At 37.0% G+C, this 21,588-nt stretch overlaps 1 protein-coding gene across 1 annotated transcript in view; it reads left to right on the top strand.

Annotated features, from left to right (window-relative positions):
- Positions 1–21,588, top strand: part of SNX6 (sorting nexin 6) — a 61,004-nt gene that overhangs the window by 24,377 nt on the left and 15,039 nt on the right. Inside the window, exons 7-10 of the mRNA XM_078448329.2 lie at positions 6,044–6,139; positions 7,849–7,954; positions 17,623–17,698; positions 20,141–20,180. Coding sequence (XP_078304455.1) covers positions 6,044–6,139; positions 7,849–7,954; positions 17,623–17,698; positions 20,141–20,180 — 318 coding nt within the window. The remainder of the gene's footprint in view (positions 1–6,043; positions 6,140–7,848; positions 7,955–17,622; positions 17,699–20,140; positions 20,181–21,588) is intronic.

Raw genomic sequence — 21,588 nt, 5'->3', positions numbered from 1 at the left:
GGACATTTGGGCTCTCTCCATAGTTTGGCTATTGTTGATAATGCTATAGACATTGGGGTGCATGTACCCCTTCGAATCTGTATTTTTGTATCCTTTGGGTAAATACCTAATAGTGCAATTGCTGGATCATAGGGTAGTTCTATTTTTAGTTTCTTGAGGAACCTCCATACTATTCTCCAGAGTGACTGCACCAGTTTGCATTCCCACCAACAGTGCAAGAGAGTTTACCCCTTTCTCTGCATGCTTGCCAGCACTTGCTGTTTCTTATGTTGTTAATTTTAGCCATTCTGACAGGTGTAAAGTGGTATTTCATCATGGTTTTGATTTGTATTTCCCTGATGATAAGTGATGGTGATCATCTTTTATATATCTGTTAGCCATCTGGATGTCTTCTTTGGAAAAGTGTCTGTTCATGTCTTCTGCCCATTTCCTCACTAGATTATTTGTTTTTTGGGTGTTGAATTTGGTAAGTTCTTTATGGATTTTGGATACTAAGCCTTTATCTGATATGTCATTTGCAGATATCTTCTCCCATTCTGTAGGCTATCTTTTAGTTTTGTTGGTTGTTTCCTTTGCTGTGCAGGAGGCTTTTAAGTTTATTTTTGAAAGAGAGAGAAAACATCAGCAGGAGAGGGGCAGAGAGAGAAGGGGAGAGTGAATCCCAAGCAGGCTCCACACTCAGCATAGAGCCCCATGCAGGGCTCGATCCAACCATCAGATCAGGACCTGAGGTGAAATCAAGGGTCTGACACTTAACCGACTGAGCCACCTAGGTGCCCCAGAAGCTTTTTATTTAAGGAAGTCCCAATAGTTCATGTTTGTTTTTGTTTTCCTTAACTTTGGCAATGTGTCTAGTAAGAAGTTGCTCTGGCTAAGGTCAGAGAAGTTGCTGCCTGTGTTTTATTCTAGGAATTTGATGGTTTCCTATCGCACATTTAGGTCTTTCATCCATTTTGAATTTATTTTTGTGTATGGTGTAATAAAGTGGTCCAGGTTCATTCTTCTGCATGTTGCTGTCCACTTTTCCCAACACCATTTGTTGAAGAAACCGTCTTTTTTTCATTGGATTTCTTTCCTGCTTTGTCGAAGATTAGTTGACCATATAGTTGTGGGTCCATTTCTGGGTTTTCTGTTCTGTTCCACTGATCTATGGATCTGTTTCTGTGCCAGTACCATACTATCTCGATGACTACAGTTTTGTAATATAGTTTGAAATCTGGAATCGTGATGCCTCCAGTTTTGTTTTTCTTTTTTGGATTGCTTTGGCTATCAGGGTCTTTTGTGGTCCCATACAGATTTTAGGATTGTTTGTTCTAGCTCTGCGAAAAATGCTGGTGTTTTTTGATAGGGATTGCATTAAATGTGTGGATTGCTTTGGGTAGTATTGACATTTTAACGGTGTTCTTCCAATCCATGAGCATGGAATGCTCTTCCATTTGTTAGTGTCCTCTTCAATTTCTGTCATAAGTGTTTTATAGTTTTCAGAGTACAGATCTTTTACCTCTTTAGTTAGGTTTATTTTCCTAGGTATGTTTTTGGTGCAGTTCCAAATGGAATCAATTCCTTGATTTCTTTTTCTGCTGCTTCGTTATCAATGTATAAAAATGCAACAGATTTCTGCATGTTGATTTTATGTCTTGTGACTTTGCTGAATTCATGTATTAGTTCTAGCAATTTTTTGGTGGAGTCTTTCAGATTTTCTACATAGAGTATCATGTGAAAGTTTGACTTCCTCCTTGCTGATTTGGGTGCCTTTTCTTTTTGTTGTCTGACTGCGGAGATTAAGACTTCCAATAATGTGTTAAATAGTAATGATGAGAATGGGTATCCTTGTCTTGTTCCTGACTATAAAGGAAAGGCTTTCAGCTTTTCCCCATTGAGGAGGATATTAACTATGGGTCTTTCATATATGGTTATGATGCTGAGATATATTCCATCTATCCCTACATTGTTGAGGGTTTTTATTAAGAATGGATGCTGTATTTTGTCAAATGGATTATTGATTGTTTAGATCAGATTTATAAATAGCTTTGGAAAAAAATTAAGGTTTCATAAATTTTCTCCCTTCAATATAGATTTCTTTTTCTTCCTCCCACTAATATATGCTTAATAGAGATAATGATGTCATGCATTATAATAACCCTTTTAATACCAGCACATGGTATTTTGGAGAAACTCTAAAAAGACAGGAAAGTGGTTTGCAAATATTTTTTAATCATTAATTAATAGCAAGTATATTAACAGGTTATAGAAGATTAAAGGCCCCAGGGCACCTGGGTGGCTCAGTCAGTTAAGTAAGATCAGGTCATGATCTCACAGTTTATGAGTTTGAGCCCAGGATTGGGTTCTCTATCAGTGCAGAGCCTGCTTCAGATCCTCTGTCCCCATCTCTGCCCCTCCTCCGCTTGTGCTCCCTCCCTCTCTCAAAAATAAACAAACATTAAAAAAAAAGAAGGGACACCTGAGTGAGTCAGTCAGTTGGGTGTGTGACTTCAGCTCAGGTCATGATCTCACGGTCCGTGAGTTTGAGCCCCGTGTCGGGCTCTGTGCTGACAGCTCAGAGCCTGAAGCCTGCTTCAGATTCTGTGTCTCCTTCTCTCTCTGCTCCTTCCCCACTCACACTCTATCTTTCTCTGTCTCTTAAAAATAAATAAATGTTAAAAATTAAGAAGAAGAAGAAGAAGAAGAAGAAGAAGAAGAAGAAGAAGAAGAAGAAGAAGAAAAGGTGTGCCTGGGTGGCTCAGTTGGTTAAGCATTTGACTCAGTTTCAGCTCAGGTCATGATCTCATGGTTGGTGGGTTCTAGCCGCGCATGAGGCTCTGTGCTGACAGCGTGGAGCCTGTTTGTGATTCTCTCTCTCACTCTCTGTGCCCCTCCCCTGCTCTCTCATTCCGTCTCTCTTGAAATATAAACTAATACAAAAAAAAGTTTTTTAAAAAGAAGGAGATTATAGGCCCAAAACTAAGAGGTTTTTCTCAATGTTCTAATGCTGTTTCATGGATCTTTACATACTTCAGTGGGGCAGGAAAAGCAATCTGCATGTGCTGTTTTGTTTTCTAAGTTTCAGAGAGCCATGGGACTGATAAGTTGCTGAAGTAGAGCTAGGGTGTCTTAAAGTCTAAAGAGGCCATCAGGCAGCTGGGAGGCCTAGAAAAGCTTATTCTAGCATTGAGTTGTTTGAGAAATAGTTGCTGTTGTAAGGAATGATTGCCTTTAATGTTCAGTGCCTTACTTAAGTAGTTGTATATCTTCTCTGTTTCTACTAGGTATAGTCTGAGTCTACTTAAGAGTAGAGTAAATATATAACCTCTTCAACACCCTAATGTCCATTCAGTTCTTGCTGCCTTATCAGTGGACATACCCAGGACCCTGCCTCATATCTGAGTTCTTAAGCCCTAGTATTAATAGACTCCAAACATAGACAGCTCTGTTTTTCCCTATTCATATTTTGATTGTTCTTTGACTCTGGTACATCTAGACACTTGATCTCTTCTGCATTTTGACCCTGTTAGCAGCCCTTTTGTCTTTACTTTGTTCTCATGTAGCCTAGATTGCCTCCTCCATCATTTATAACAAGGTTATATATGACTTCAAACAGCTCTCTCCCATTTTCCATAAAAGCTAATTTCAACTTGCAGCAGTTCCTCCTTGATGTAAAATGACCTTGTTCACTAGGAAATACAAGCCAATCAGAGATCAAATCCCACAACTCCACGTGTCTCCCACAACCCTCATCTGCCTTGGCAGCCACATGCATATATTAGCTTTTTTTTTTTTTTTTCTTCCTTTCCAATCTGGACAGCTTTTAATTTCTTTTGCTTGCCTAACTTCCCTGGCTAGAATCTCCAGTACAATGTAAAATAGAAATGACAAGAGCAGACATCCTTGTTTTGTCTATGATCTTGGGAGGAAAGCATTCACTATTTCACTATTAAGTATGATGTTAACTGTGGGGTTTTCATTGATGCTCTTGATCAAGTTGAAGAAGTTCCCTTCTAATCCTAGTTTGTTGAGTGTTTTTATTATGAAAAAGTATAGCTATTGAGATGATAATGTGGTTTTGTCCTTTATTCTACTAATACAGTATATTACATTGTGCCTTTCCACTTTGACAAAGGTATCTGTCTAGCTATCCTGGATCCCATGTACTTCTGGATCTTTGGGATCTGTTCTGAGTTTCCTTCTTAACTCTGTGGCTCCTTCTTAGTGTCCTTTGTGAGCTTTTACCTCCATATATCCATTCATTTAAATAGGATCCTTCCAAGGTTCCTCACTGATTTCTCCAGAAATTTAGAAGTTCCTTTAGACTTCTAACTCTAAATTCTCCTGAAGTGATCTCATTGACTCCTATGGCTGCAGGTACTTTTATATCTATTAACTTATAAATCTGTATCACTTGTTTGAACTCTTCTTTAAATGCAGGCCTTCTTTTATGTTCTCTGTCTCAAAGAAGATACCAGCACCTTCCAATTTCTTAAGACCTAAAAATTACTCATGACTTTACTCCCTATTCCTTTTTTTTTTTTAAGTAGGCTCCATGCTGAGGCCTGAACTCAGACCCCGAGATCAAGACCTGAGCTAAGATCAAGAGTTGGACAGTTAACTCACTGAGCCACTCAGGCATCCCCCTGCTCCCTATTCCTATTAGGAAACACCAAATCCTGTCTGTTCTACTCTCTTACTATATTAGGAATGTGTCTACTTCCTTCTATCACCAGACCTAAAGATTAGTTCTGACTTTTATAACCCTTGATTGGGTTATTGAAACAGCCTCTGACTGGTCTTTCAACCTCCAGTCTTATCTTTCTCATTTTCTAAGTCTGTATTAAGTTCCCTTGGTGTTCTCGAAGTGCCGTATGGATTCCTCTAACATTGTACTGCTCACCCTATGTTTAATCATATGTTTCTCTGGATTCTCCTCTGCACCATAAATTACTCTTATAGAGTATGGACCACCTCTTAATCATCCTTATTTTCTGAACACCTAGCACAGTGCGTGATTGTAATATACATGTGTCACATTTGTCAATAGTTTTTAAATAAGTGAATTAGTTAATATAAGAACACAGTTTTGAAAAACACCCAGAGTGCATTCAGAGGCCTAAAGATACAGCAGTTTAGAAAGGTTTCATGAAGAGAATGTGTTTTAATTTCGATGTTTAATGAAGTCTGAATAGAATTTTTGGTGGGAAGAGAGACACTATTTCAGGAACAGGGGAACCTAAGCATTTAGAGCTTCTTTTGAGAACTATTTGGAACATAAGGTTCTGTGGGGGTTTGGTGGTGAGTACAAAGGTAAATTGAACCAGATTGTTGAAAGTCTTGAATACCATGCCTAGGGGATTAGCTTTTATTCTCTGAACATTGTGAAACTCTATAAAGTTATTGAGTAGGGAGGAGATGCTCACAATTTAATTTTGGAAGTCCTCATCAGAATGGATTGGATTGAGGAAATGAGAGATGTTAACTAGTAGTCCAATGTGGTAGTTAAGCAAGAAATAATGAGGATCTTTACTAGGACAGTGAGAAAGGAAAGGGACAAATTTCAGACATTTGATGGTAGAATTTGAGCTTTGAGAGACAAAAAGAAGTTGTAGATTATTTCAAGATTTTTAATGAGTGGTATGGGGTTTTAGGGAACATGTGGGAATCTGAGAGATTGGTTGGATGGAGGGACCATGAAGGAGGGACCATGAATAGGGAGAACCAAGAAAAGGAAAGTTTTGGAGATTAGATTATAATGAATACTGCTTTAGTCTAATGTGAGGTTAGCAGAATTTCCATTTATAAGGATATGATCTAGGCAAATGGAAATAGAATCTAAGGTTCAGGAAAGAGCTTAGTGGTAGTGATCATGATTTGTGAGTCATTTATATAATGGTGAGCATTGAAACCATGGTAGTAGATAAGGAAATTAGATGGGCTATTCCTTTATGGGACACCCTGGTGCAGCAAGTGGTGAATAATAATGAAAGAGGCATTACTTTCCATACGTAATCTAAAAAAGAAAAAAATTGCCAACTTAAGTTTACCTTTCTTTCAGCTGAGTGTGAGAGGAAAAAATAAAAAAGAAAAACTTGAAGATTTCTTTAAAAACATGGTTAAATCAGCAGATGGAGTAATTGTTTCAGGAGTAAAGGTAAGATTTTATTTGATTAACAGAGGTATTGGTTTAAGAATCCACTTATTTTAAGAAGATAGAGATTTCAGATGTGCAGGTGACCATTGGAGTAAAAGAGAAGTTTGAATAGTAGAATGTTTAGGCCTGAGAAACTGGGCCCCCTGCCCTGGAATCCACTCTTTAGAGCCCTTCCCTCTCCCAACGGGCGAGAGTTCTGCAGTCCAAGGGGATTTGCCCACCTGGAGCACATACCCCTTCCTTCCAAACTAGACCATGCTTGAAGTATCTGGAACCCCGTATTTCTTTGCCCAAATCTGAAGCCAAGTCTTCCTCTTCTGTGGGTAATCAAGGGTGACCATGGGTCAGCTGGGGAAAGGGAAGGCACAGGGGAGGTCAGTGTGCAGAATGGAGTGTCCTGTTACATACATCTGAGGTTTCTTTAGGTGCCTTACAGAACTGCAGGGTGGGGCACGAAGTGGGGCTCCATTTGTACATTTGCCCTTGGTCTTACAAACGTTAGGGGCAGACTTGGGTTCAGATCTGGAGTTAGAAGAGCTTCTTTGAGGTTTTAGTCTTGTCTTGGGGTGCCTGGCTCAGGTAGAGCATGAGGCTCTTGATCTCGGGGTCATGAATTCAAGCTCCACATTGGGCATAGAGCTTACTTAAATAAATAAATAAAAATAAAATTTAGGGGCACCTGGGTGGCTCAGTTGATTAAGCATCCGACTTCGGCTCAGGTCACGATCTCACAGTTTGTGAGTTCAAGCCTGACATCGGGCTCTGTGCTGACAGCTTGGAGCCTGGAGCCTGCTTCAGATTCTGTATCTTCCTCTGTCTCTGCCTTTTCCCCATTAGTGCTCTCTTTCTCTCAAAAATAAAATAAAATACATTTTAAAAAATAAATAAAGATTAAAAAATTTTTGAATATATAAATAAATAACACCTAAGTATTACATTATGAAACAAACACTAAGAAAGAGATAAATGATGCAGCTTTGTCATCATTACCTGTTTTTATAGATACATCTACAGTAAAACTTAGGTGGAAAGTACTATTCATTTGATTTATACTTTGGTTTTCAGAGATGGGTCACTTGGTATGTTGACATTGCATATGCCGTGGCTACTTTCTAATAAGAACCCTGCTTCCTTCCATTTAATGCTCTGTATTGAGTATGATTAGTAGTAACTAATATTTTTTGAACATTTACAGTGTGGTATTTGGTAGCACATACTTTATTTAATCTTCAGTCCTACAAGTTGGATGGTTTATCCCATTTTAACAGTCAAGGAAAGTGGTACATACGTATTACAAATTTTAAAGGACATTTTGTCAGCACTGATTCTTCTTGTGTTCTGTTGATGTGGGTCTTATATCATTTCAACTGCTGCTTTTTCAAAAACTCATTGCTATTTTAGAAAGGAGAAAAGTATTTTTATTTTTTATTTTTTAATTTTTTTAAGTTTGTTTATTTATTTTGAGAGAGAGAGAATGAGCAAAGGAGGGACAGAGGGAGGCGGGGACCGAGGATCCAAAGCAGCCTCTGAGCTGACAGAAGAGAGCCTGATGTGGGGCTCTGAAGTTACTGATGAAACCAGTAGAACATCTGATTATTAGAGGATAGCTGTGCTGTTTTACTGGTTTTTTGTATTATAATGGTAAAGTGATTTATGTATTACACTAAAGCAAATAAGTGAAAAAATTATATTTTCTTTTGATCCCATAGGACGTAGATGATTTCTTTGAGCATGAACGAACATTTCTTTTAGAATATCATAACCGAGTTAAGGATGCATCTGCTAAATCTGATAGGATGACAAGATCCCACAAAAGTAAGGTTTTTTTCTCTGTGGCTAAAGCTTACCTTTTTTTAATGGAATAATTATAAAGTTGTTATGTTATTTACAGTTTGTAAAAGTCTTGATATAGAACAGTGGTTCTCAAACTTTGGTCTGTGAGGCCTTGACCCTAGGGCTCTTTTTATTTTTAGCAAGTCTGTGAGGTAAAAACTATCTTCATAATAATCCATGATGCTTTTTGTATTTTTCACCATGTTGATATTTACACTGGTAATGCAAAAGCCATGGTGGATAAAATTACTGATGCCTTAGCACAGACCAGGGCAGTAGCACCAAATTATGCTAATAGTCACTGTATTCTTTCTACAGTGCATTTGCAGTTAGAACAGATTTTTCAATTAAGGATATCCTTGATGAAGCAGTAAAAATTATTAATTAATAAATCACTTCCCTTGGATTCACATTTTTTTAATATCTGAATGATGGAGGTATGTGTAAAGCACTTTGATTACATATGATGGTTCTCTCTAGAAAAGCATTTTAGTGATTGAGTTGCAACTAAACTAGTTGCTTTTTTCATAAAACCCCATTTTTACTTGAGAGAACAATGGACAAATGATGATTATTCATAGTTGAGTATTTGGTAGACATTTCCTTAAAAATTAAGTGACCCTGTCATTTTAAGGAAAACAACTGACAGTACTTGTTGACAATGATAAAAGTCAAGCTTTCCAGAGCCTAAATGTCCATCAACTGATGAATGGATAAAGAAATTGTGGTTTATATACACAATGGAATACTACGTGGCAATGAGAAAAAATGAAATATGGCCTTTTGTAGCAACATGGATGGAACTGGAGAGTGTGATGCTAAGTGAAATAAGCCATACAGAGAAAGACAGATACCATATGGTTTCACTCTTATGTGGATCCTGAGAAACATAACAGAAACCCATGGGGGAGGGGAAGGGAAAAAAAAAAAAAAAAAAAAAAAAGGTTAGAGTGGGAGAGAGCCAAAGCATAAGAGACTGTTAAAAACTGAGAACAAACTGAGGGTTGATGGGGGGTGGGAGGGAGGGCAGGGTGGGTGATGGGTATTGAGGAGGGCACCTTTTGGGATGAGCACTGGGTGTTGTATGGAAACCAATTTGACAGTAAATTTCATATATTAAAAAATTAAAAAAAAAAAAAAAAAAAAGTCAAGCTTTCCAGCAATAAGTAGAATTTTGGAAAACTTGTATCCATCCCCATGAGCTTGGTTCCCAATAATTAAAGACTGGTCTGAGGGAGGAGATTGATGGGAATATGTGAATTTTTGATACTGTTTATGTATACTGAAGTGTGTCAACATTTAGAAGGTCTGCATCATTCATTGAACCGATATTTTCTAAATGATCAAATACATAATGTTACAAAATCACGTATGTAAAAGATTCATTCAAAGTTCAAGATAGGCTAATGGGGTTTTTTAACATCTTTATTGAGGTAAAAATTGATATCAGTAAGCTGCAGTATTCAGAGTATACAATTTGATAAGTTTTGACATATGTGTAAAATCATCACTACAGCCAAGATAATTAATATATCTATCACCACCACAAGTTTCCTTATAGCCCTTTGTAATTCCTCCTTCTCACCCTGTCCCCAGGTAACCACCGATCTGCTTTTTGTCTCTGTAGATTAGTTTGCATTTTCTAGAATTTTATATAAATGGAATCATACTATATGTACTCTTTATTATTTGGCTTTGAAATTCAACAAAATTATTTTGAGATTCATTCATGTTGTGTGTATTGAGAGGTTATTCCTTTTTATTGCTGAGTATTATTCTATTGTATGGATATATCACAGTTGTTCATCCATTCAGCTATTGGTGGACATTTGGGTTGTTGTTAGCTTTTGGCTATTATAAATAAAGCTGATGTGAACCATCTATATGTAAGTCTTTGTATGGACATGTGCTTCCGTTGCTCTTGGGTAATACCTGAAAGAGTAACCAGGTCATGTGGTAAGTGTATAATTAACTTTTTAAAAACTTTGGAAAAAACTGCCACTTTTTTCCCAAAATGATTGTACCATTTTATATTCCTACGAGCTGTACATGAGTGTTCCAGTTGCTCCACATCTTTTCCAACAAGGATACTCATTCTTTCTCATTTCAGCCATTCTCATAAGTCAGTAATGTCTCTGTGTAGTTTTAATTTTTAATTTGCATTTCCCTAATGACTAATGATGTTGAACATCCCTTCTTACATAAATCTCCTAGCTTTTTTCTTCTTTACCAAAGTTGTTTTGGCCCCTCTAGGTTCTTTACATTTTCATATGGATTTTATTTTTTTATTTAAATTTTATTTAGTTAACATACAGTGCAACATTGGTTTCAGGAGTAGAATTTAGTGATTCATTACTTACAATACTCCGTGCTTGTCACAAGTGCCCTCCTTAATTTCCATCACCCATCTAGCCCATGTCTTACCCACCTCCCTCTGTCTACTCTCTATCGTTTGTTCTCTATTGTTAAGAGTCTCTTGTGGTTTGTTTCCCTCTCTTCTCTTCCCCTTCCTTTCCCATATGTTCATCTGTTTTGTTTCTTAAATTCCACATATGAGTGAAATCATATGGGATTTGTCTTCTTCTGATTGACTTATTTCAATTCATATCGATTTTAGAATTAGCTTGTCACTTTCTACACAAATGCTGTCTGGGATTTTGGGGTTGTGTAGAATCTGTAGGTCAGTTTGGGGAAGATTGACATCTTAACCATATTGACTCTTCTGATACGTAAATATAGTATATCTCTCTCCATTTAGTTTGGTCTTCCTTATAATTCTCTCAGCAGTGTTTTTTAACTTATATTGTACAGGTCTTATACACCGTTTTTTTTTTTTTAATTTAATTTTTTATTTTTTTAAATTTATATCCAAGTTAGTTAGCATATAGTGCAACAACGATTTCAGGAGTAGATTCCTTAATGCCCCTTACCCATTTAGCCCATCCCCCCTCCCTTCAGTTACCTTCTGTTTGTTCTCCATATTTAAGAGTCTCTCATGTTTTGTCCCCCTCCCTGTTTTTATTTTATTTTTGCTTCCCTTCCCTTGTGTTCATCGGTTCTGTCTTAAAGTCCTCATATGAGTGAAGTCATATGGTATTTGTCTTTCTCTGACTAATTTTGCTTTAATACCATCTAGTTCCATCCACATAGTTGCAAATGGCAAGATTTCATTCTTTTTGATTGCCAAGTAATACTCCATTGTGTATATATACCACATCTTCTTCATTCATCCATTGATGGACATTTGGGCTCTTTCCATACTTTGGCTATTGTTGATAGTGCTGCTATAAACATTGGGGTGCATGTGCCTCTTTGAAGCAGCATACCTGTATCCCTTGGATAAATACTTAGTAGTGCAATTGCTGGGTCATAGGATAGTTCTATTTTTAATTTTTTGAGGAACCTCCATGCTGTTTTCCAGAGTGGCTGCACCAGTTTGCATTCCCACCAGCAGTGCAAAAGAGATCCTCTTTCTCCACGTCCTGGCCAACATCTGTTGTTGCCTGAGTTGTTCATCTTAGCCATTCTTGACTGGTGTGAGGTGGTATCTCATTGTGGTTTTAATTTGTATTTCCCTGATGATGAGTGATGTTGAACATGTTTTCATGTGTCGGTTGGCTATCTGGATGTCTTCTTTGGAGAAGCGTCTATTCATATCTTTTACCCATTTCTTCACTGGATTATTTGTTTTCTGGGTGTTGAGTTTGATAAGTTCTTTGTAGATTTTGGATACTAACCCTTTATCTGATATGTCGTTTGCAAGTATCTTCTCCCATTCTGTCGGTTGCCTTTTAGTTTTGCTGATTGTTTCCTTTGCTGTGCAGAAGCTTTTTATTTTGTTGAGGTCCCAATAGTTCATTTTTGCTTTTGTTTCCCTTGCCCCTGGAGATGCGTTGAGTAAGAGGTTGCTGCAGCCAAGATCAAAGAGGTTATTGCCTGCTTTCTCCTCGAGGATGTTGATGGCTTGTCTTACATTTAGGTCTTTCATCCATTTTGAGTTTATTTTTGTGTATGGTATAAGAAAGTGGTCCAGGTTCATTTTTCTGCATGTTACTGTCCAGTTTTCCCAGCATCACTTGCTGAAGAGACTGTCTTTATTCCATCAGATATACTTTCCTGCTTTGTCAAAGATTAGTTGGCCATATGTTTGTGGGTCCATTCTGGGTTCTCTGTTCTGTTCCGTTGATCTGAGTGTCTGTTTTTGTGCCAATACCATACTATCTTGATGATTACAGCTTTGTAATACAGCTTGAAGTCCGAGGATCTTACACACCTTTAGTTGAATTGATCCCTAATTATTTTTTGATGCTATCATAAATGATGTGTTTTTTACATTTCAGTTTCTAGTTCTTTGCTAATATATAGAAATACAGTGTGTTTTCTGTATTGATCTTGTATCTTGCAATATTACTAAATAAACTCACTTATTAGTTCCAGTAACTGTTTCGTAGATTCCTTATGATTTTCTACATAGATGATCATCTGCTAATAAAAACAATTACACTTGTTTCCAATTTAGATTCCATTTATTTCTTGTCTTTGCCCCGTTGTACTGAAGCTATACCTATAGCTCCAGTGCAGTGTGGATGTAAGTGGTGAGAATAGGCATCTTTGCCTTGTTCCTTAGCTTATGGGGAAGGCATTCATTTTTAAACCATTAATTATGGTGTTTGGTGTAGGTTTTTCCTAGATGCTTTTTATCAGGGTGAAAAAATTGTCTTATAAATTTATCTGAGAGGTTGTGTTTTTTTAAATCAGGAATGAGCGTTGGATTCTTTTCATAGGCTCTTTTTGCAGCTGCAGTGTTCAGATAATCCCGTTTTTTCCTTTTAGCCTATTATGTATTGATTGATTTTCAAATGTTAAACCAACTTTATGATCTTGGGATTAATATCACTTATTTATACCAATGGAGTTTAATGTAATAGAGCTTAGAAAGTTTATTGATATGATTTTAGATTCCCCACTGCAACTATTTTTTTTTAATATGAAATTTATTGTCAAATTGGTTTCTATACAACACCCAGTGCTCATCCCAACAGGTGCCCTCCTCAATGCCCATCACTCTCTTTCCCCTCCCTCCCACCCCCCCATCAACCCTCAGTTTATTCTCAGTTTTTAAGAATCTCTCATGGTTTGCCTCCTTCCCTCTCTGTAACTTTTTTTTCCTCTTCCCCTCCCCCATGGTCTTCTGTTAGGTTTCTCAGGATCCACATAAGAGTGAAAGTGTATGGTATTGTCTTTCTCTGTATGACTTATTTCACTTAGCATATCACTCTCCAGTTCCATCCATGTCATTACAACTAACTCTTAAAGAACTACTACTTGTTGAGTTTTGGGGTGGTATCAAAGAAGAATATCCACAGGGCGCCTGGGTGGCTCAGTCGGTTAGGTGTCCGACTTCGGCTCAGGTCATGATCTCGCAGTTGACGAGTTCGAGCCCCGCGTCGGGCTCTGTGCTGACAGCTCAGAGCCTGGAGCCTGCTTTGGATTCTGTGTCTCCCTCTCTCTCTGTACCTCCGCTGCTATACTCTGTCTGTCTCTCTCTCAAAAATAAATATAACCATTGAAAAAAAATTTTTTTAAAAAGAATATCCACAATTATCTGAAAATATAGCTACATATCTGTTTGAGACTGCATTTTCTCCACATATTTGAACAAAAGCAGTGTATTATAATACTACGATTGAATGCAGAAGCAGGTAAGAGAATGCAGCTGTCTTCTATTAAGATAAAGACACAAAATTTGCAAAAATGTAATAGTGTCACTCTGCTCACTAATTTAAAAATACATATAGTTATTTTTCATTTGAAATATTACTTATGTTAACTATGATTTTAATACTTTTAATCATTTTGCTTTACTTAAAAAACATACAGTACATATTGATAGACATAACCCCCATAAACACAATTATTTAGGATCCTCAATAATTTCTAAGAGTGTAAAGGAGTCCTTAGACCAAAAAGTTGAGAACCTCTGTTATAGAGACAGTTCAGCTGGTACCTAGAAATAAGAACCTCTGTTTTGGAGTACTGTTACATGCTGTAACAGAAAGGAAATAAAGTCTCTGGCTTGATACCTTCTATTCTTGTGTCATTCTTTGGAGAAGGTTAAGAGTTATTTTTATATTTTATTCTATTTTTGTAACTTATAGATTTCTTCTAAGGAAGTAGTTATTTATATTTGCTTGTTCAGTACTTAAGAATTATAAAGTGTGGGAAGCTTGAATTCCTTCCTAGATTTATTACCAATTTGCTCTAGGGCATTGGGCAAGTCACATAATTAATTGGTATTATACTGGTTCCCTTGTTTATAAAATGACATTAAGATGAATTATCTCACACGTTTTACTCCTCTGTTAAGAGAAACTTTGTCCTAGTCTGTCCTCTCCCTGTCCCTCCATCAAGACCTGTACTTACTCCCTCTACACACCCAGAGTCACATAGTGCACCCTGTGGGGCTCCAGCAGTACCCTGTTTGCTTTCCTGGGGAACCCCATACTCCACCAACTGGACCAGGCTGGAGCCCACAGGCCTCGCCTGTACCCCCTCGAGAAAGAAAAACTTTGTAAATATGAAATGGTATATATACTAGTGTTAGTTGTAATAATTAGGAGTATCCTTAAGTTTATTTTCGATTATTTAAAATGGAATCCTATTAGAGGTGCCTGGCTGGCTCAGTCAGTAGAATATGTGACTCTTGATCTCAGGGTTGTAGGTTTGAGCCCCACATTGAATGAAGAGATTACTTAAAAATAAAATCCTTTAAAAAATTAAAATAAAATAGAATCCTACTATACTTTAAAAATTGTTTTAAAGTTATTTAGCTCAGGGGCACCTTGCTGGCTGTCAGTAGAGCATACGACTCTTTTTTTGTTGTTTTTTTAAGAGAGAGAATGAATTCTAAGCAGACTCCATGCTTGACCTGAGCCGAAATCAAGAGTGTGATACTCAGTTGACTGAGCCACCCAGGCACCCCTGAGTCTATGACTCTTAATCTCAGGATAATGAGTTCAAGCCCCATGTTGGGCGTGGAACCTGCATAGGATAGGATAGGATAGGATAGGTAAAATTAAGTAAAAAATAAAATAGTTTATAAACATTGGCCTGTTTGCCAACCATAATGTTAGGCATTGGTAATTTCAAGATGAAGAAAATATAGTCTTTGCCCTTCAGGAATTAATAATTTTGCAGAAATTTTGCAGAAATCTGAAAAGCAGAAAATTACAGTGTATTGTAATCAGTCCTTTAATAGAGGTATATATTTGTGCTATGGAAACATAAAGAACTATAAAGGTAGAGAGTCATCTGTTAAGATAACATAATTCTTATTTATTCTATTTGGCCAAATGGAACAGTACTTGTGGAAGAGATGATGGCGAATCTATTTTACAAAATTATAATTATTACATAATTATAAAATTATAAAGTAAAAATTTTTTTCACAACGCATGAACTTAACTAGCCTGGACTATGAAAAACTAAGCTTTTCAGCCTCACTGTGATGTATATAAAATCAAGGCAGTTTGCTTATTTTCTGTGATCGTATAATGATGTAATAGCCGAAAAGGGTAGTGTTCTCAGAGCCAGATACTAGGAGACAGGAATTTCTTGCTCTAAAAAATAATCTCAGGGGGCGCCTGGGTGGCTCAGTTGGTTAAGTGTCCGACTTCGGCTCAGGTCATGATCTCATGGTTTGTGAGTTCGAGCCCCGCGTGTGGGCTCTGTGCTGTCAGTTCAGAGCCTGGAGCCTGCTTCGGATTCTGTGTCTCCTTCTCTCTATGCCCCTCCCCCACTTGTGCTCTGTCTCTCTCTGTCTCTCAAAAATAAATAAATGTGAAAAAAAAAAAAAAAAAGAAATCTCAGGGGCACCTCGGTGGCTCAGTCGGTTAAGCCTCCGACTTTGGCTCAGGTCATGATCTCACGGTTCGAGACCCGTGTCAGGCTCTGTGCTAACAGCTCAGAGCCTGGAGCCTGCTTTGGATTCTGTGTCTCCCTCTCACTCTCTGCCCCTCCCCTGCTCGTTCTCTCTCTCTCAAAATTAAATATTAAAAATAATAAATAATTTCAGGGTCATTTTAAGTATAAAATATTACTGTATGTGATACTGGACACAAATCATTTTTGATACCTGCCTTGATAAACCAACCTTTATGTGATTTTTTTAACTTAAAATTTTAGGTTAATAGTGAAAAGTCTCGCATATAGAAGTTCCTATTCAGAGTCCAAAATTTGTATTCAAAGTATCTTTATGAAAGATACCAGAATAGATCTGTTTCTGAATAACAGTAAGTAAATAGTCACCAAATTTCAGCCTTATCTGTTGAATGTAACTTTGTACAACATATAAAGTATAATGTAAGGATTACGGTTTTGTTAAAGAATAAACACACTAAAACCTTATAAACATACTACTGAGGATAAGTGGAAATTTCCATGCAAAGTACACGTCTTGGATTTCATTAATAATAGCAAACATTTATATAGTACTATATTCACTGTGTGCCAGATAATATAGTAACATTGATTAACTCACTTAATCCAAGTAATTTTATAAGACTGGTACCATTATTATCCCCATTTCCAGATGAAGAAAGCAAGGCTTTCACAAGTTAAGTGATAAACTCAAGGTCATATAGCTGGTAAATTGGGATTAGACTCTAAGGAGTTTGGTTCCAGGACCATGAGCTTAACCATTGCACTGTACTATCCTTTTTCTGAAACAAGTAATCTTTTTTCAACAAGTTGTCCGGGGGTGAGTGCTAGGAATAGGAAGAGTATTGTGCTAAAGTTGAATACTTTGCTTCCTAGCACCTAAGGGTAATGGTGCTACCACCATTCATCTAGCTTCCCAAGCTCCATAATTTTTCTTCCTACCTCAGGTCTCCTGTTTGTAATCCTACCTATTAGGATTTCCTAATTGTAAATCCTACCTATTAGGTTTCCTCAGTATCTTCCAGCCTTGTTGTTCCTCTCTGCTGTCAGTATTTTTGCTACTTTGATCCTAACAATCAGTATTGGACCCAAAAATGTCCTAGTTGGTTGCTCTGCCTTCTGTGTCTCTCCACTTCTAGTCTTTATTCCAGGCAGTGGTTGATTTTACCACTACTGTTATTTTTAAATGTTTAATAACACCCATTCTTATAAGATCAAATCCAAACTTTATCATGGCATCCAAAAACCCATTTTCCCTCCAAGATACCTCTAATTTATTTTTCCATCTTCAACTCCTTCCACTCCCCTCTGTATCCTTGTAGTGCCTTCTTTCTAGAAGGCTGTCTGAATATACTGTGTTCTTTTATGTCTTACTAGCCTGTATCCATGCGCTGCCCTTTATCCAGAATGCTCTCCCCTCTTTTGTCTGGTAAAGATTTTTCTTATCCTGCAAGTTCTGACTCACTCGGTAGTGTCTATAAATCCTTCCCTAACTTACTCAGGTTTCCCCTGCTCCCAAAGTAGTTTTTACCTACTTCTGATAGAATATTCTGATATAATATTCCATCAAATTATATTATAGTTATTGTCATTTCCTTCATCAGACTTGGAATATCTCATACTGTATACACATTTGTTTAGCGGGTGAATGCTCAATAAGTATTTTTGAATCAATGAACAAATATATGAAATTCTAACAATCTTTTCCATAGGTGCTGCAGATGATTACAATAGGATTGGTTCTTCGCTATATGCTTTAGGAACTCAGGATTCTACAGATATATGCAAGTAAGGATTCTGATTTAAAACATTAAATAAAACACAGGGCGCCTGGGTGGCTCAGTTGGTTAGGCGTCTGACTTTGGCTCAGGTCATGATTTCATGGTTTGTGAGTTCAAGCCCTGCATTGGGCTCTGTGCTGACAGCTCAGAGTCTGGAGCCTGCTTTGGATTCTATGTCTCCCTCTCTCTCTGCTCCTCCCCTGCTCACACTCTGTCTCTCTCTCAAAAATAAACATTAAAAAAAAAAAGTTTTAAAACATTAAATAAAACAGAAAAATTTTGCTAGCAGCCTGGGCATGTAGAATGCCTGACCCAGCAGGCATTTAGAATATCTTCATCAAAACACATCAGTAATAAGGAACTTTTTTATAAACTTGGATCAATGTTATTTTTTCCTCTATTCTTTCTCTCTTATTTCTTAAATCTGAAAAATAGAGGCGCCTAGGGAACTCAGTTTAAGTGTCCGATTTCTGCTCAGGTCATGATCTCACGGTTCGTGGGTTCAAGCTCCACATCGGACTCTCTACTATCAGCACATAGCCTGCTTCGGATCCTCTGTCTCCCTCTCTCGCTGTCCCTCCCCAGTTCACGTGCTCTCTCTCTCTCAAAAATAAACATTTAAAAAGAAAATATGAAAAATAAAAATTGACTTTAATGTATATTTTAACATTTACAAAGTGTTATTTGATGAAAATTGGCTGACGTGTGTGTATGTGTAAGGAAGAGACACAGAACTTATGTCAAAATGTTCTTAGGTTTTGATGAAGTTTATTATAAATAAACGTTCTGAAATTAGAATATACGGTATATATATGTATGTATGTATTTCTTTGGAGGCCAAATTGACTTTTAAAGTAAAATATGATGGTATCAGTTTATACTTTTTAGAGAGGCTAGTTCTAGTTTTTAAGTTTAGTGAATCTCAGGGTAGTCCTAGGGTGACCAGAGGGTAGCTGTTGTATGTGTTAGTATGGAAATACTCTCTGAATGTTTGCTTACACAGTTGTCCCTTATTTAATTTATGTTAGCTTTCCACATTAATCTAACCATGGTTAATTTTAGTTGTTCCTATAATATTGTTTAAACACAACTGTTTATTGAAAAATAATCCAAACTTCTTTTTTTCAAACTTAAGTGGCAAAACTATTTTCCTAGTTTATGCCTTTTTCTAAACCACATCCTTGAATCTTTTTTCTAGTGTATCTTGTCTTAGTAGACCTGTAAGATCCAAAGATCCAAGTTTTTCAGCAAAGCAAGGTACTATGCATATATATATATGGCTTACATTAATTAACATGCTACCTTTCCTAAGAATTCATAAGTCTTGGAGTGCCTGGGTGGCTCAGTAGGTTAAGCATCTGACTTCAGTTCATGATCTCACGGTCTGTGAGTTCGAGCCCCACATCAGGCTCTGTGCTGACAGCCCAGAGCCTGGAGCCCGCTTTGGATTCTGTGTCTCCCTCTCTGTCTGCCCCTCCCCTGCTCACACTCTGTCTCTCTCTGTCTCTCAAAAATGAATAAACATAATTTTTAAAAAAAGGATTTGTAAGTCTTCGATAAGAAGAAAAAGTCAACCTTGCCATGTGTAACTGGGCATAAACCTGTCAAGCAAGTTCTTTTTAGTAAAACAAAGTTCATAAAATAGTGTTTTAGCTTTCAATAGTACTTGCCTTCATCCAGTTATAACGTCACCAGTAATTACCTATTTTACAGAATACTCTTTTAAAAAGCTGTGCATTGGGATATTTTTTAGTTGGTATCACCATTGAGAGATAGGCAATTTAGTTAAAAGTGAACATGAATTTTGAGATACAAATTGTTTACTCATTTCTGTTATTTTCTAAAACAAAGCAGCTCTATTTGAAGGTGTTTAAAACATAACTATCAAATAACTTCAAGAGCTGTTCCAGCCTTAGTGTTTTCCTTTTAAATCAGCCTTTTGTCTCTTTGGATCTGATTGTTCTGTACTTCTATAAGAATTTTGAAATCATGGGCTTTATTTAGTATTATGTGGCATATTACTTAATGAATGTAAGGAAAAATTTTTTTTTGTTTAAATGTATGTATGGCTTAGGGGTGCCTGCTGGCTCAGTTGGTGGAGCATGCACCTTTTGATCCAGCGGTTGTGAGTTCAAGCCCCACATTGGGTATAGAGATTAGGGAAAAAAATTGAATTTTAAAAAGTTAGAAATTAATAAATATATGGCTTAGATTGTTACTTTGAAAGGGTAAGATTTTCTGTAACAACAGTTTCCAAGTTATCTGTTATATGGGTGGAAGTACAGAGATGTTGAACTAAATGAAGTCTGCATTGAACAAGACCATCAAATATTACTGTAGTGAGATAACAGTGTTCATTATTAATACAGTTTGGGGGCATATTCTCTCAACATTTGACTTGGAAAATCATTTCAGAGCTGGCTTCTGATGAAATATTTTTCCCTTCCAGGTTTTTTCTCAAAGTTTCAGAACTATTTGATAAAACCAGAGTAAGTACTATCAGTTAACCTTTGGGAGTCTAAATCATTGCATACAGTACTGTTTAACCTGTTATGATTGTGTTTAACTTTGTTGAGAAAGATGAGTTCTACTTCAGAAGGATGAAGAAACAGACTTAGATTTGAAAATTGTAAGTTGTTTTTCAGGAAACTTATTTTTTTTGTTGCTGTTGTTATGGCCTTTTGGTATTTGTAAAAGTTCATATTCTTCATCAGAGAACATGTTCATTATAGAGACTGGGTTTACTTTTATGAAGAACGGTCTTTTTCTGGGGCTTTGTATGCTAGAAGAAAGTTTTAGATTTATTACAGTTTTACCAATATTGCATTGCTTTTGATTCCCCTTGACACACTGGTTTAAAAGTGAGTTATATCTGTGTCCTTGGGTGACTCAACTGAGCGTCCAACTTCAGCTTAGGTCATGATCTTAGGGTTCATGAGTTTGAGCCCCACAGTGGGCTGGCTTCTTTCAGCACAGAGCCCGCTTAGGATCCTCTGTCCCCATCTCCCTCTGCCCCTCCCCTGCTCACGCTCTCTCTCTCTTAAAAATAAACATTTAAAAAAAAAAGTGAGTTTAACAATATGAGGCAAATACACAACTGCAAAAAAGGTTAAATAGCAATAATGCTTTAATATTGATGTAGTCTTGATTTTCAGGGATTAGTCTTAGATACAATATTAAAACACTTTGATGAAGTTCAGAGAATAATGAAATGTTTATTATGTGTTTAATGGCACTTACCTGAGATTGGAAGTGGCTAGTCCATTGTAGAAATCTGATTTCAACATGACTTTGTCAATTGAATAATAGATAGTGAAGATAAGTAAAAGAAAAGGAGTTATTTTCTTACAAAGGAAACCATCATTAAATACATAAATGTTGTTGTAGTGAAGGGTCCCGAAAGCCCATTATTTCACTTTTGGTATTTGTACAAATGAGCATTTTCCAGGAAGATACAGTTGTTTCCTGTGTGTTTACATCAAAAGAATAGGGAAGTATCATAGAATAGCTTTATGAGTTAGTATTTTTGCAGAAGTAAATGTCAAGATGAGATTAGACATGCAAGAGATTCATTGGGAAGAACAAAGAGGGAGGAGCAGGATAGACATGAAGAGACTTCAGACCATAGTGCAGGTCTACACCTGGGAAAGGAGAGGGACTTGGTAGGAGGAGTTTCAGACTATAGCGCAGTCTTAAGAAAGTTTTGTCCAGATCAAAAGGGAGTCCTCAGCCAAAGTTGCTCATTAGAGGCAGTACTGCATAAGCAAGACTGGGCTAGTGCTACTGCCCCTGTGCTCTGTCATTGGGTGCAGCTGAGGCAAGGAGGGAAGGATGTATCATAACCTTGGGATGAATATTGTTCTGATCTAGAGAGATTGCAGCTGGGACTCTGAACAA

This window comes from Panthera onca, chromosome B3 (assembly GCF_046562875.1).
Source record: "Panthera onca isolate mPanOnc1 chromosome B3, mPanOnc1 haplotype 2, whole genome shotgun sequence".
Lineage (NCBI taxonomy): Eukaryota > Metazoa > Chordata > Mammalia > Carnivora > Felidae > Panthera > Panthera onca.
Note: the sequence above shows the minus strand (reverse complement) of the source record. Positions and strands in the feature narration are given on the sequence as shown.